We start from the raw sequence: 12,074 nt of genomic DNA, 5'->3' as shown, positions 1-12,074 counted from the left end.
ACTCAGTGATAACAACTACCGTGGCTGCACAGTCGCTGATGGCTTTGTTTGAATCCCTGATAAAGACAGACCAGAGACTGTTGTGTTGTGTATTTTGGGCTGAGGTGATTGTGTGGTTATCAATGTACATCCGTATCCAGCAGCCTTCCGGAGTATGTTGAGCGATTTTTCAATTTCACATTCAAAAGCGTACTGTGTTATTTCTGTATTGTACTTTCACTATGAGGTGCAAAAATAGAAAAAACGGTTTCTTGGTAGCTAAACACTGAGTCTTTGCTGACTTTGGCATCAGGGAAGGACAAGTCTCGTGGTTTCTTCTATTGCCACATGTCATTTAGGTGATAGGGATGCTGGCAAATGTTATTTTGTCCAGTCATTATTTATTTGACCTCCCAGAGATGACCATAAAAATTAGAGGAGACTATGATTAATAACTGAGGGACAAAGGGAAGACAAATGACAGATAGGTGAAGTATTTTGCCTCTGCAGCTTACACTCTGCAGGCTACCTGACTCAGGTAATCACTTCTTCTGTCAGAGAAACTCTCTTGACTAGGGGTCCTCATTGAATTGGTCCTCAACTCAGCTGCGTGGCCATATTGTGGTTGATTAAAGGAAAAAAAAAAACTACTCTGTTTTAAGTCTAAACCATGGAATGACTCTGGAACATGAAAACCCGGTGGACAAAGATGCTTTCAGCAGTGTATTCATGAATTGCCATTCATTTTCAGTGACAGTGAGGCAGACTGTTTGTTGGTATGGGGATATCAATACTGAAGTATTAATAAATCTGATCCTGACTCTGTCTCCTTTTGTGAATCAAACCTGACAGACATTTTGTAAGGTTTGCTGGAAATGTTGAATACTAATCATTGTTGAACAAATAGATATATGAAGTAAAAGAAATATGTCAGATCTTCGGCAGTTTGTCTATACCAAATGCTTTGAAATATAATTCTCAAGAAATATGCAGTAGTGAGACTGTGCTCTTTAAAAAGTACCAACTTGTAGGACATAGGGTGACATAGTAAGAATTGTTGGATTTCCGGATGGAAGTCCTTAACGGACATGAGCATGAGTACTGTCTGCTATAACTAGGGTTGGGTACCGAACTTGGTACCTTTTCAGGTACGACAGAATTACGTCGGTACCACCGAGGACCGATTCACTTTAAATCAAACGGTGCCCGAGAGAGCGCATAAGCGCAAGCATATCTGTCCTCTCTGCATATATATATATATATATATATATATATATATATATATATATATATACATATATATATATATATATATATATATATACATATATATATATATATAGACGTATGTAGACGAAACCTGCCTGCCTCAGTTTGAAGTGCTTTCACCTCACACTTGAGCAGAAATCGAGCAGCGTCGGGAATCGCTGCTCAGTCTGAGAGCAGCTCAAGGAAAACCTCTGCGGTGCATCAGCAATCAGTGTTTTAATGAAATTTCAGCATGTTCAACCATGAACACTAGCTTGTCAAATCTTCCCTCAGACACGTGAGTATTCTGTTTAATTTCATTTAATTCCAAACCAGTCAATACATTTCTTTTGTTTTTGATTTCAAGTCAATCATTTCACCTCCACAAACTCACCTGCATCGTCATTCATAAATGTCACTTTAAGCGTTTAAATCATTGCAGAGTATAAAACTCAACTGCCCTCCTGTGCTGTGCTGACATGACATGACATTACACATAATTGAATACCATTTGTCATTCTGTTATTTATTTATTTTTTTTTATAAAATTTTACTCACCAAGTTAATTGAATTGCAACAGAGTCTGTCAGGGCCAAGGTTATTATAGTTTTGCATTTTTCATTAGTTTTTATTTTTATTTCGATTTGACTTTTTGTTTTCAAATTCAGTTTAGTTTTAATTAGTTTTCAAAGCGGGTCTGCTGTTTAGTTTAGTTTTTATTTTTTGAAAATGCCAACAGACTAAAGAAGACATGAACAGGTGTTTTGAACTTTGGTTCGAGTAAAGTGTTGAACTTTTTGAAGTCAATCGACTCACACAGTTGTGTAGACATCCCAGTATCAACACACATATTAACCCACGCTTCCTCACGCTTTTAGTGTTTATCCATATTTACTAACCAGCAGCTATCGGGTCGCCGGTGAAAGCCTTCCTGTAGTGTTCTCTGTCCTGCGGTTGTCTCCGTCATGCTGCCTGGCCCTGGCCCCATACATCCATGCCCGTAACGTTACCGGGGTTAGCTTCTGTTTTGGGGGAAGGGGTCTTTGCGTTTTCCTTGCCCTGTCACTGCTTGTTAAGGTAAGCTAGGTTAGCCTCCTTGTGTGCGCTTCTCTCATGTACTTTCAAATTCGTGGGATTTTTCCCTTAATTGTCCACTTATTTTACCAAATTCCACTGCGAGGCACTTGCTTTTATCTGACACAGTCATAATCGAATAGGACTCTGCCACTTTCTTCCAAGGGGGTAAGCGTCTCCTCACAACCCAAACTTCCTATGGCGCCATTTTGATGCTAACAAGCCATCACCTCCCGTTAGCATTCCATTGACTGCCATTCATTTTGGCGCCACTTTGACAGCGAATAACTTTACATCTGAAGCGTTTAAAGACTTTATTTGTCCATTGTTTATTTCTAAAGAAACACAACAATGTATGAAAGGCTCCATTACCTTGTACCTCACGTTATGGCTCCGTAGCAGACGTTTTTGTAAAAATAGGCTAACGATTGTGTCATAACCACGCGACTTACTGTCGTACAGGAGAAGCGCGCAGGCAGTTTCGTCTCACATTAGCTGTTTAAGTTTAATTACTAATGTTAACTAGCATTAGCATCCATTATATATATATATATATATATATATATATATGTCAATGCTTTCTTCCGACGTTCGGTACCGCCATGATACCAGGCGAGGGCATGCATGGGCGAGGGGCCCGGGCACGGACATGTTGTGCTCAATTTGACGTGGAATGTCGGAATTTCTGGGTTCCCAGTCAGAAACTATATGTCTACGGCATAGACTGAATAAAACAGGTTTATGGTCGGAAATGTCAACTCTGAAAGATATAACGTTATTTGCTCTGTGAGGACATTTACTCGATAATTTTATTTTATTTTAGTTAGTTTTGCAAACAGACATTACAGTTTTAGTTTAGTTATCGTTTTTTTGTAATGCCTTGTTTTTATTTTTATTTCAGTTAATGACAATGTTTTTTCCCACCTAGTTTTCGTTATTTCGTTCGTTTTCGTTAACGATTATAACCTTGGTCAGGGCAAGCTACAGGAGCAATCAGACACATTATTTAAACAAGTTCCCAGTTTAACTATATTTTATTTATATTTAGTCGTAAAGCTGTCTGGCAGTGTCACCCTGCTGAAATTATATTTGAAATAAAAATATTTCAGAATTGACAGTGACATCTACAAAAATAACATCAATTCCCCACTAAAACTTAAAACCTAGCTCATTCACTAAATTCAGTCAATAGGTTACCTGTAATGAATTAGTCCAGGGCCTTTATCATGAAGACATGGACACCCAGGAACATTATGTTTATGTAAGCTATTTTATTGAGTTATTGAATTATGTATCCACCCACCTTTGCTCGTTTTGTCTTGACTAAACAGAAAGGAGCCTGTGTTTTCAACAGCACCCATTTGAAACTCCCTGACAGCCCACTACTGTGGGCAGGTTAGCATATACAGGGGAGAAACAAAGACAAATGTGACACAAGCAATGATCTGGAAAAAATATATATCAGGCAGAGCAGAAAATAAGATGCAGTCATATATACAGATTAAGCTTTTCAAGCTACCAGTGAGCCAAAGTTTCACCTCAGTTAAAAGGTGTACACTCACAACTATGGCTCAAGCACACATTTATATTCATTTCAGAGTATGTGTGCTTAGTTTTACATACACATGTTTACAGAGACATTGCTAAATGTGTCTTTGGATTGATGATGTTATTGTACTGTGTTTATTTTTGTAGTATTGTCTTTAATTGATATTAGTGCAAAGTCTTCCCTGGCACATAAAAAGTAGCCTGAAACTTATTTTGAGCAATAAATCAACTTAGCATGTTGTATCTCTTTTTACTATCATGCATTCATCATATTGTATTTTGTGGTGATGCCCAGGTTTGCAGTTATGCTTTATTGAGGTGCTGCTACTGTAACACAACTTAGGCTGCATTCACACCAAGGAAGGTGGTGACCGCAGGGGATGCCGGGGAGAAACAGCAGCGGCCTTCGGCAAAAAGTTAAAACAGAATAAACTTTTGGAGAAACGCAACCCCACGTCATGATGCGATACGTAACTGGCAGTCAGACAAAACACAATGGGGTGTAACAATACATATGATTCACGTGTAGTCATTTAATTTGGCCTTGTGCACCAGTTTAAAACTGTAATGATAGGCCTTGCATCCAGTTGTTGAAAGTAAATGTGTTTTTTTAATTTGTCAATGCAGACAGACAATACCTCATAGGACCGGGCATAACAGCAGCATGGTTAAATGCTAGCACAATGGGGAACACAATGGAGACAAATGAGCCATTTAAGTGACATCCCCACATTGCCGCACAACCCTGTGCCTTAGTGCCTATCAGTATCGGGAATCAGAAGAAGTTCTCTGCTGTAGTTGATTTTTGGAGGCTATGTTGTATCACTATTGGTGTGTTTGCACAAAGTGGCACAGGAACCATAATATACCATAGCATTATTTTAATTGCATGTAAATATGGATCAAAATGATTTCATGGCTGCATGATTTCATTGGCATAATCATGCAGTCACAGCACTGTGGTGATTGTTTTAGCCAGAGCTGAAAAGGGAAATATCCCCAGAAAGTGAAAATATCATTCAGGGCCTCATGACCTCTGTTATTTCTTGTGGGTCCACCTTACTGAGTGGTCTGACTTCTGTGCATTTTACAATAGTTCCTTATCTCACACAGTGATAACTCTCTAAAGTATTCATGCTAATACTGACTAAAGACGATTGATTATTCACTTAGAAGTCTTCATGCTGGTATTAAAATGATCCTCTTCATGATTTACTGCATTATAGATTTGAGGTCAATCAGAGCGGAGGAGCTTGTAGGTTTTTCATTATTCTTTATAGAGTGTGAGACTGGCTCCATGAACCGTTAGACCTGGAATCAGGCTACAGACTCTGGATCAGTCCGAGTATGTGTGTTAATTTATCCGTCCGTTGATCGAGCATAATATCTTGGACACCACTAATCAGATTCTCATTGATGGAAGGAAATGAGTCTCATAGCTGCATTTTAAAATAATGCTATACAGCCAAAGAGTGGTGTTACATTACAGTTTTCATTTGGTTAGTTACTGATTGGCCCAAATGGGGATTACATCACTCAATGGGCACAACATGTGTTAGTGTTGTCTTGTTTATACTGCTGGCCATTCAGTTAGCGATTAGGCATTCAAGTAGGTCTGGCACTGGCGCTGTAGGGCTGAATGCTAAATTAAAACAAAAGGCCTTTGGGGCCATGTGTATGGTATTGCAGCCCCAAGGTACGTAATTCATTAGTGTGGGATATTGAAGCTCCTTTTGATGCTTTGCCTCGGGATAATGCAAGCTGCAATAAGTATCTCATTGTCAAGCCAAAACATAAATACTATAATGCATTCACTTATTGAGCATTTATGGAAATATGTGATTTGTATTCAAGGAGGAAGGTCAAACTTCTCACAGTAGCTGCTTTTATTACACAAACTTTATTTTTAGCTGCAGGTGATACGTGTTTTTTTGTCACTTGATCTGCTTGTGAATTGTCCCGTGGCGATCACTTTCAACTTTTTTTCTTACATTTCACAAATTTCCTTCTAACCTGCTCTATAAACACAACTTGGTTAAAATGGGCTGATTCAGGCCTTCTGGAGATGGATTGACTGCCTGATGATAATCTGATGAATTTCTGCATATATGAATGTTGTAATTGAGGATGCAACTCGCTGCTCATAAATTACAACTAATGGAAGTGTGGCATGGGGGACGGCTCTGGGCATAATAAGGCACAGTGGCATAGGTATCATTTAATTTAAAATGTGTTGTGACAAAGGACGCATGTATCCAAACAGTCAAATTTAACTCTGGCAGAGAAGTTGAAGATGGATTGTGAGTAAACTCTGCAGATGTATGTAAGGAAAATGCACAAAAAACTGCGGCGTAGAGAGAAAACCATGTTGTGCTCTCTGCATATGTCACGGTACTAAATCAGCATCTCACATCGATGAACATGTAATTAAAAGTGTACTGCTGTTGTTCTGTTCAAGCTGCAGTATTGAACATTTTTAACTGGGAAGTCTCTACATAACCTGAGGTAGTTGATGTGTTTCTTATATAAGCTAAATAAAGTGCTTGGAACAGTGAGACACGGATCAATATCGTCAATAAAAGTTCAGAAAGCTTTGTGTCTCTTTTGTGACACGTTGAAGCAGAATGCATGGCTTACAGAAGCAAGTTTTTTGGCCCTGTAAAATCCAGCTGGTCTAATAGTTTAAAGCATCACTGGTAAATTCAGTCATTCAAAGCTCCAAAATGGTGGTATGAAGTTAAAAGCACCAATAAATACTTTAAGACTTTACTGACCTGACTCAGTGTTGCTTTTACCAAATGTTATTTTTATTAATTACAGAGACCAGAGAGGCAAAAGATTTAACAGCAGTTTTCTCTTGATGGAGCGCTGCCGTTTAAGAAACAATTTACTGCTTTGCTGTTTGCTTCTTCTTTGTCTCCGTTTGTCTGGTTTCGGGGCACAGTGGAGATTGCTTTTGTTGTGTTACTTGTTATTGTCCTACAGCCTTGCTATCATTTGTCCAACTTAAAAAAAGAGAAGATATGTTCAGTCACGCTACACCAGCTCAGTTTAATTCAGGTCTTTTCCTGTATTGTAGAGAAGTCTGCACAGCCTCTTGATGATTCAGTTTTTTCTTATATCCAGACGTAAATGGAATAGTAAATATAGCAGGGGACCCCTGGGGTACCGGAGCCCCCCGGAGGTGTAAGCAAGGCGACCAAGTGCGTCAGGATGAAGGAGCTGCGGGTGAGTGGTTCCTCCTGAGGGCTTGACAGATGCTGATGCTGACAGATCGAGAGAGTGATTATTCAGAGCTTAGGAGATGAACTAGTGCTTGTGTTAGCTGGCTCCCCTGGCAGCGGAATCACTCCCAATCACACCTCCATAAATCAGGCACACATATCCTGGCACAGCGTGAAAACAGCAACATTGAGCACAGGTGGTCAAAGATTGGTTATCATGAAAGAGTGCCATCAGTGACCATGAGAGCAGTGCACTCAGATGCTCGGTGTTGACACTAAAGGTCTTTAAGATCTGATTCTCATGTCTTATATTTATGAAGACTTTGTGTGTATTTTAGGGTGTAACCCATATAAGTCTTTTCAGCTTTGACTGAATCGAGAACGTCTCTTTAAGCACAGTGCGGAGCAGGGCTGTTAGAAGTGGGGGCACGACTACACTTTTTTAAATTAAATTATACTGATATCTACTGTCTAATTAAAAGGTTTTCATAAACGTAGATGTTTTTAACGACCGTGATTGATCTTGCGTAGCCCCTTCTCTCTTCTGACAGAAACATGTCTCTCCTGTTCAACGCGCTTGTCTTACAAATAGCCTGGCAGTTCACATCATCTTAAGCCGGAGCTCAAACTATCCATTCCAACTGAAACAAAATCATGTTAGCGCAGTTTAATACAACATGCTGCAGCCTAAATATGCAATATAAAATACAAAACAGTGAAGGAAAATACGCAGGTTAGTCAATCCACATACTGTAGTGGGAAACAATTTAGCTGTTTTAAGTGCACATGTATTGGGGAAGGTCCACTTTTGGCAATGCATGAACATGAAAATATTTGGGCTGTGGCAATAAAAATGTTTCAACGTTTATTCATGTCATGTCATTCTAATGAAATAGCCGCAGTTTTTTCAACATAAATTACTTTGATTTTATTTGTGGTGGTAGCTGCTAACATTAGCAAGATTAAACCACTGTGTTTGTGTCAGTGTCCCCTCTCAGGTGTTTTCAGCACCGTGGGGAAAGGGGTTACTCCCCACCGCTGGAAGACTTATAGTACGTGTCCATTGTCATTTCCTTGCTTCCCATACATTTCTATGAGAGCAGCTGTGCAGTGCATTCTGGTAGCGTCACGGGGGCGTCGAGTTGCCCGCTCCTCATTTGCATAACAGTGAATCCAGGCTACTCTATGCAAATGAGGAGCGGGCAGCTCAGCTCACCGCCTCTAAGCTCCAACCTGTAAGCTGACAAAAGTCTTTTAAACTGACCATTTCAGCAACTAAGATTCAGCAACTGCATAGCCTATTTCTCTCAAAAAATGTTTTCAGAAACCTATTTTCATTTCCAAACGAGCCGCCATTGTGGTCCGTTTTTGAAACTTGGAGCAGACAGCCCCACGTGAAGCGTTCTGGGTATAGCCTGTTTTCTTTGCTTGCCAGTGGCCAGTAAAGATAAACTGATAACTGCTAGTGACAAGCCCACTAGTGTGCAATGCTGGGAAGCGGAAAAATGCCTATATGGACACATACCATTACTTTGCTGGTTGGGATGGCGTGCGGCGTCTCCGGGGCGGACTGGAGAAACCCGGATGGCCGCTGTTTCCTGTCTGTTCCACGCCAAAACATTAAACTTTCTGTTATTGCCGTTGGCGTCGTTAGCACCTGATACTGGGATTTGTACTGGCTGGGTTCGGGCTGCTGTAGTCGCTGACTGGGGACTAATGACTGTTTCATGCTTCTTGGATTCAGCGCGGTTGGTGCAGTGCGGGCGGCAGTATGATGTAAACGCGGACTGGGCAGAGGGTCTGATTGCCAAGCTGCGCACCTCCATGATTGGCTACAGGAGAGAAGAAGTTGGTTCTTTGAGCCACTCTAATCACAATCAGTATGAAAGACCAGACGGTTTGCGGGGACCATGTGCGCTGTCCGCAGCGCCCTGACCTAGCTGACCGCAAGAAGCATGAAACCCATTTAACTGTGGCTGTGTCCCAGAGGCTGTTGTCTGCTCTGAGCCTGACTGAAGTCCCTTATGCCAAAAACACACTGGCCGCAAAGCGCCATGAAGCAGAGATATTTTCATTTCAGTGCCCATGTTATCCAATCTGTGAGTTCACACCGGCTGCGATCAGGAGCAGAGTGGCCACGCCGGCCCACGCACTGCAGCAATCGTTTCGGCGTCTCCTCTATTTCTCCTGCGAGCCGTGAGCGAATGTGTCAAGCCAGATAGGTAATCAAATACAGGAAGGCCACAGCGAAGCTGGATACTTTACAAAATGTTTAATTTCAAAATGAAACACCCAGGTTTATGTAGATTTTATAATCTTATAATTTTAGTGTACGGTTTAGCCACCATGCATTTGCATGAGCCACACCTAGCACATTGTATAGTAAGCTGGATGAATATTTTAATGTCTATCAATATCAATAAATTAGTGATTAATTAATGAAAAGAATATGCTGTGTGTCAGGAAAAAAAAATCATGTTACTTAGTATAATTCTGTGACATTGTATGATTCACAAATACTCTCGAACGTATCATCTGGGTTACCGTGTTTTGACGGGAGTTAGAGTAACCAGAGGGGTCAAAGATTATATGACGCCATTGACAGGCAACTCATTGAAACGTCCTGTGTCATTGATTAAAATTACAGATGTCCCTGGGTTTGAACATTGTTAGAAACATTTGGGATAATGTAAGTATACTACTAAAACATGTATAACATAGGTGTAGTCGTTTTTAGACATTTTAATGCAGAAATATTACATATTATATCTTTAAGCCAATAGACAAATAATTAAACTCTTTTCCAGTGTACAAAAATCTCTTTGTTATAATGTATTGTCATTGGTGTGTTCAGTTTGCGGTATTGTACTCGCTTTAAAGTGTAAGACAAAATTATCATATTAACATAATGATGTAAGTGACACTGTAAGCCCGCATTAGCATTGCAAAGCCACGACGAATAAACTCAATGATGTGCTTCGATGAACTATGAAACAATTTAGCAGTTTGAAATATTGCTCCCTTAAGCAAAAAGCTACAGCTTCAAAGCAGTGTTGTTGTGTTGATAATTGAACAGGGAACAAAGTGTTAACAACAGATTTCACTGGCACCAAAAAGCAATAAACTGTTCAAGCAAGTTGTCATTCAAAAGCAATTTAGAAAGCAGTAGGATCTCATTATTACATCAATTGAATTCCAATTAAAAGAAATGAATCAAATTATCCCTTTCATTGCATGTGGCAAAATAACTGGATGAGAAGTGAAGGTGACTGACTTAAATAACCACATCAAATCAGCACATTGATTTCATTCATTTCTTTTTCTGATGTATGTCTACTTCTTTTGAAAATGAAGACAAAAGGTCAAAAACTAAATTAATAGGGCACAAATTTGTTTTTGGTTTGGGTTTTATGAATTACAAATTGATGTTGCATTTTATGAAATTGCAATTTAATTAGCTTTTCTAATAAGCGGAATCTACACATTCTGCAGACATTAACACAACGTGGACCACTATATCATGGCACTTTCTGGTATAGATTTGAGAACATATTGAAATAAAGAAGGTGGATACAAGCCTTCAACTAAAGGAGCATTATTATTCAACAGGTGCTTCATGCACGATCAATGAGAGAAATCCACTTCATAAGAGAATTACAGCAACCACAGTTTTTTTGCCCATTATGAATAAATAAAACAGAGCTTTCATTTCTTTTCAGATGGGTGAACTTTATATTCAAAATCTTGCTTTTTTTAGTTTCATATCCTCACCGTCTGCAGACTTGATGGTGGCTGTGAAAAGTTTGTTGTTCCCTCCTCCACAGAAATAGAGGTGTGTGGTCAGCCTTGATCCCATATAAGTATTACATTTTAAGCTACAATTTGACGCTGATGCAAGTTTTTATAGCGAAAAAAAAAGAAAAGATATCAGCAATTTTGTTCTCTCTCTGACCACAGAGTACTTCTATTTTTCGCTATTTGTCAGAGGTGGAAAATGACTGTGCTTTTGTCACACACTTTGATGTTACCAAGAGGTGAGTGTGAGTGCGTTTCTGTTTCACACTGCAGAAATCAACCACATCATCACACCGATAGGATGGTGAATACCTGAAAAAGGAAGTTGACGCTCTCTTTCAAAACTTCACTGTTTGTGAAATGTTTTGGACTGAGCATTTTCATGAAAAAACAGGATTTTGCCCCTTTTGTGAGCGTAGCTTAACCTGGCTGATTAGTTCGTTTTAGTTGCCTAACACTAACGCTCTAAGCTTAATGACTGATCATAATGTTGTTGTGTAATTTGTGTCCACAGTAACTGTTTCTGAGTTAGTTATGTCAAACCTAGCCACAGCAGAGATCAGTTGTAATTCAGAATACTTAATTAATTCAAGTGGAACATCCATCCATCCATCTTCATCCGCTTATCCGCGGTCGGGTCGCGGGGGTAGCAGCTCCAGCAGGGGACCCCAAACTTCCCTTTCCCGGGCCACATTAACCAGCACCGACTGGGGGATCCCGAGGCGTTCCCAGGCCAGGTTAGAGATATAATTCAAGTGGAACATGTATTTTTGAATTCTCTATTTGCAAACAGACCTATTGGGTATCGACTGAATCAACTGTCAGAACTTGAGAGAGTAGTAATAAAAGCACTTTTGCTTTTATTACTACTTTTCAAACTGTGATGTTTTTAGTAGTTCCTCAAGCTATCAACATACAAAAAGAAAATTGTGTTTGTCTTTGTGCTTTTGTTCTGTACACTAAGAATTACTCAATAAGGGCAGTTAGACGTTATTATAACTCTTCTCTTTTGCAGACAGAAATTATTTTACTGGTGATATTCATTTTAAGGTTCTGATTGTATTCTTAAATTAAATTAGGATAACTCAAATCATCTGTTAGTAAAGAGTCAGACCACAGCAACATGTCATACATGTCTTTGGTTGGTTTGGGTTATTTTGAATGGAAATCAATAGTCCATGTTCAAAAGAGCTATTGAAAACCTTC

General features: G+C 39.5%; 1 protein-coding gene across 1 annotated transcript in view; it reads left to right on the top strand.

The window, feature by feature from the left end:
* Positions 1 to 12,074, top strand: part of thsd7ba (thrombospondin, type I, domain containing 7Ba) — a 171,992-nt gene that overhangs the window by 63,829 nt on the left and 96,089 nt on the right. Inside the window, exons 2-4 of the mRNA XM_078262875.1 lie at positions 6,976 to 7,077; positions 8,072 to 8,125; positions 8,818 to 8,970. Coding sequence (XP_078119001.1) covers positions 6,976 to 7,077; positions 8,072 to 8,125; positions 8,818 to 8,970 — 309 coding nt within the window. The remainder of the gene's footprint in view (positions 1 to 6,975; positions 7,078 to 8,071; positions 8,126 to 8,817; positions 8,971 to 12,074) is intronic.

This window comes from Sander vitreus, chromosome 11 (assembly GCF_031162955.1).
Source record: "Sander vitreus isolate 19-12246 chromosome 11, sanVit1, whole genome shotgun sequence".
Classification (NCBI taxonomy): Eukaryota; Metazoa; Chordata; class Actinopteri; order Perciformes; family Percidae; genus Sander; species Sander vitreus.
This window is presented reverse-complemented; position numbering and strand designations above follow the sequence as displayed.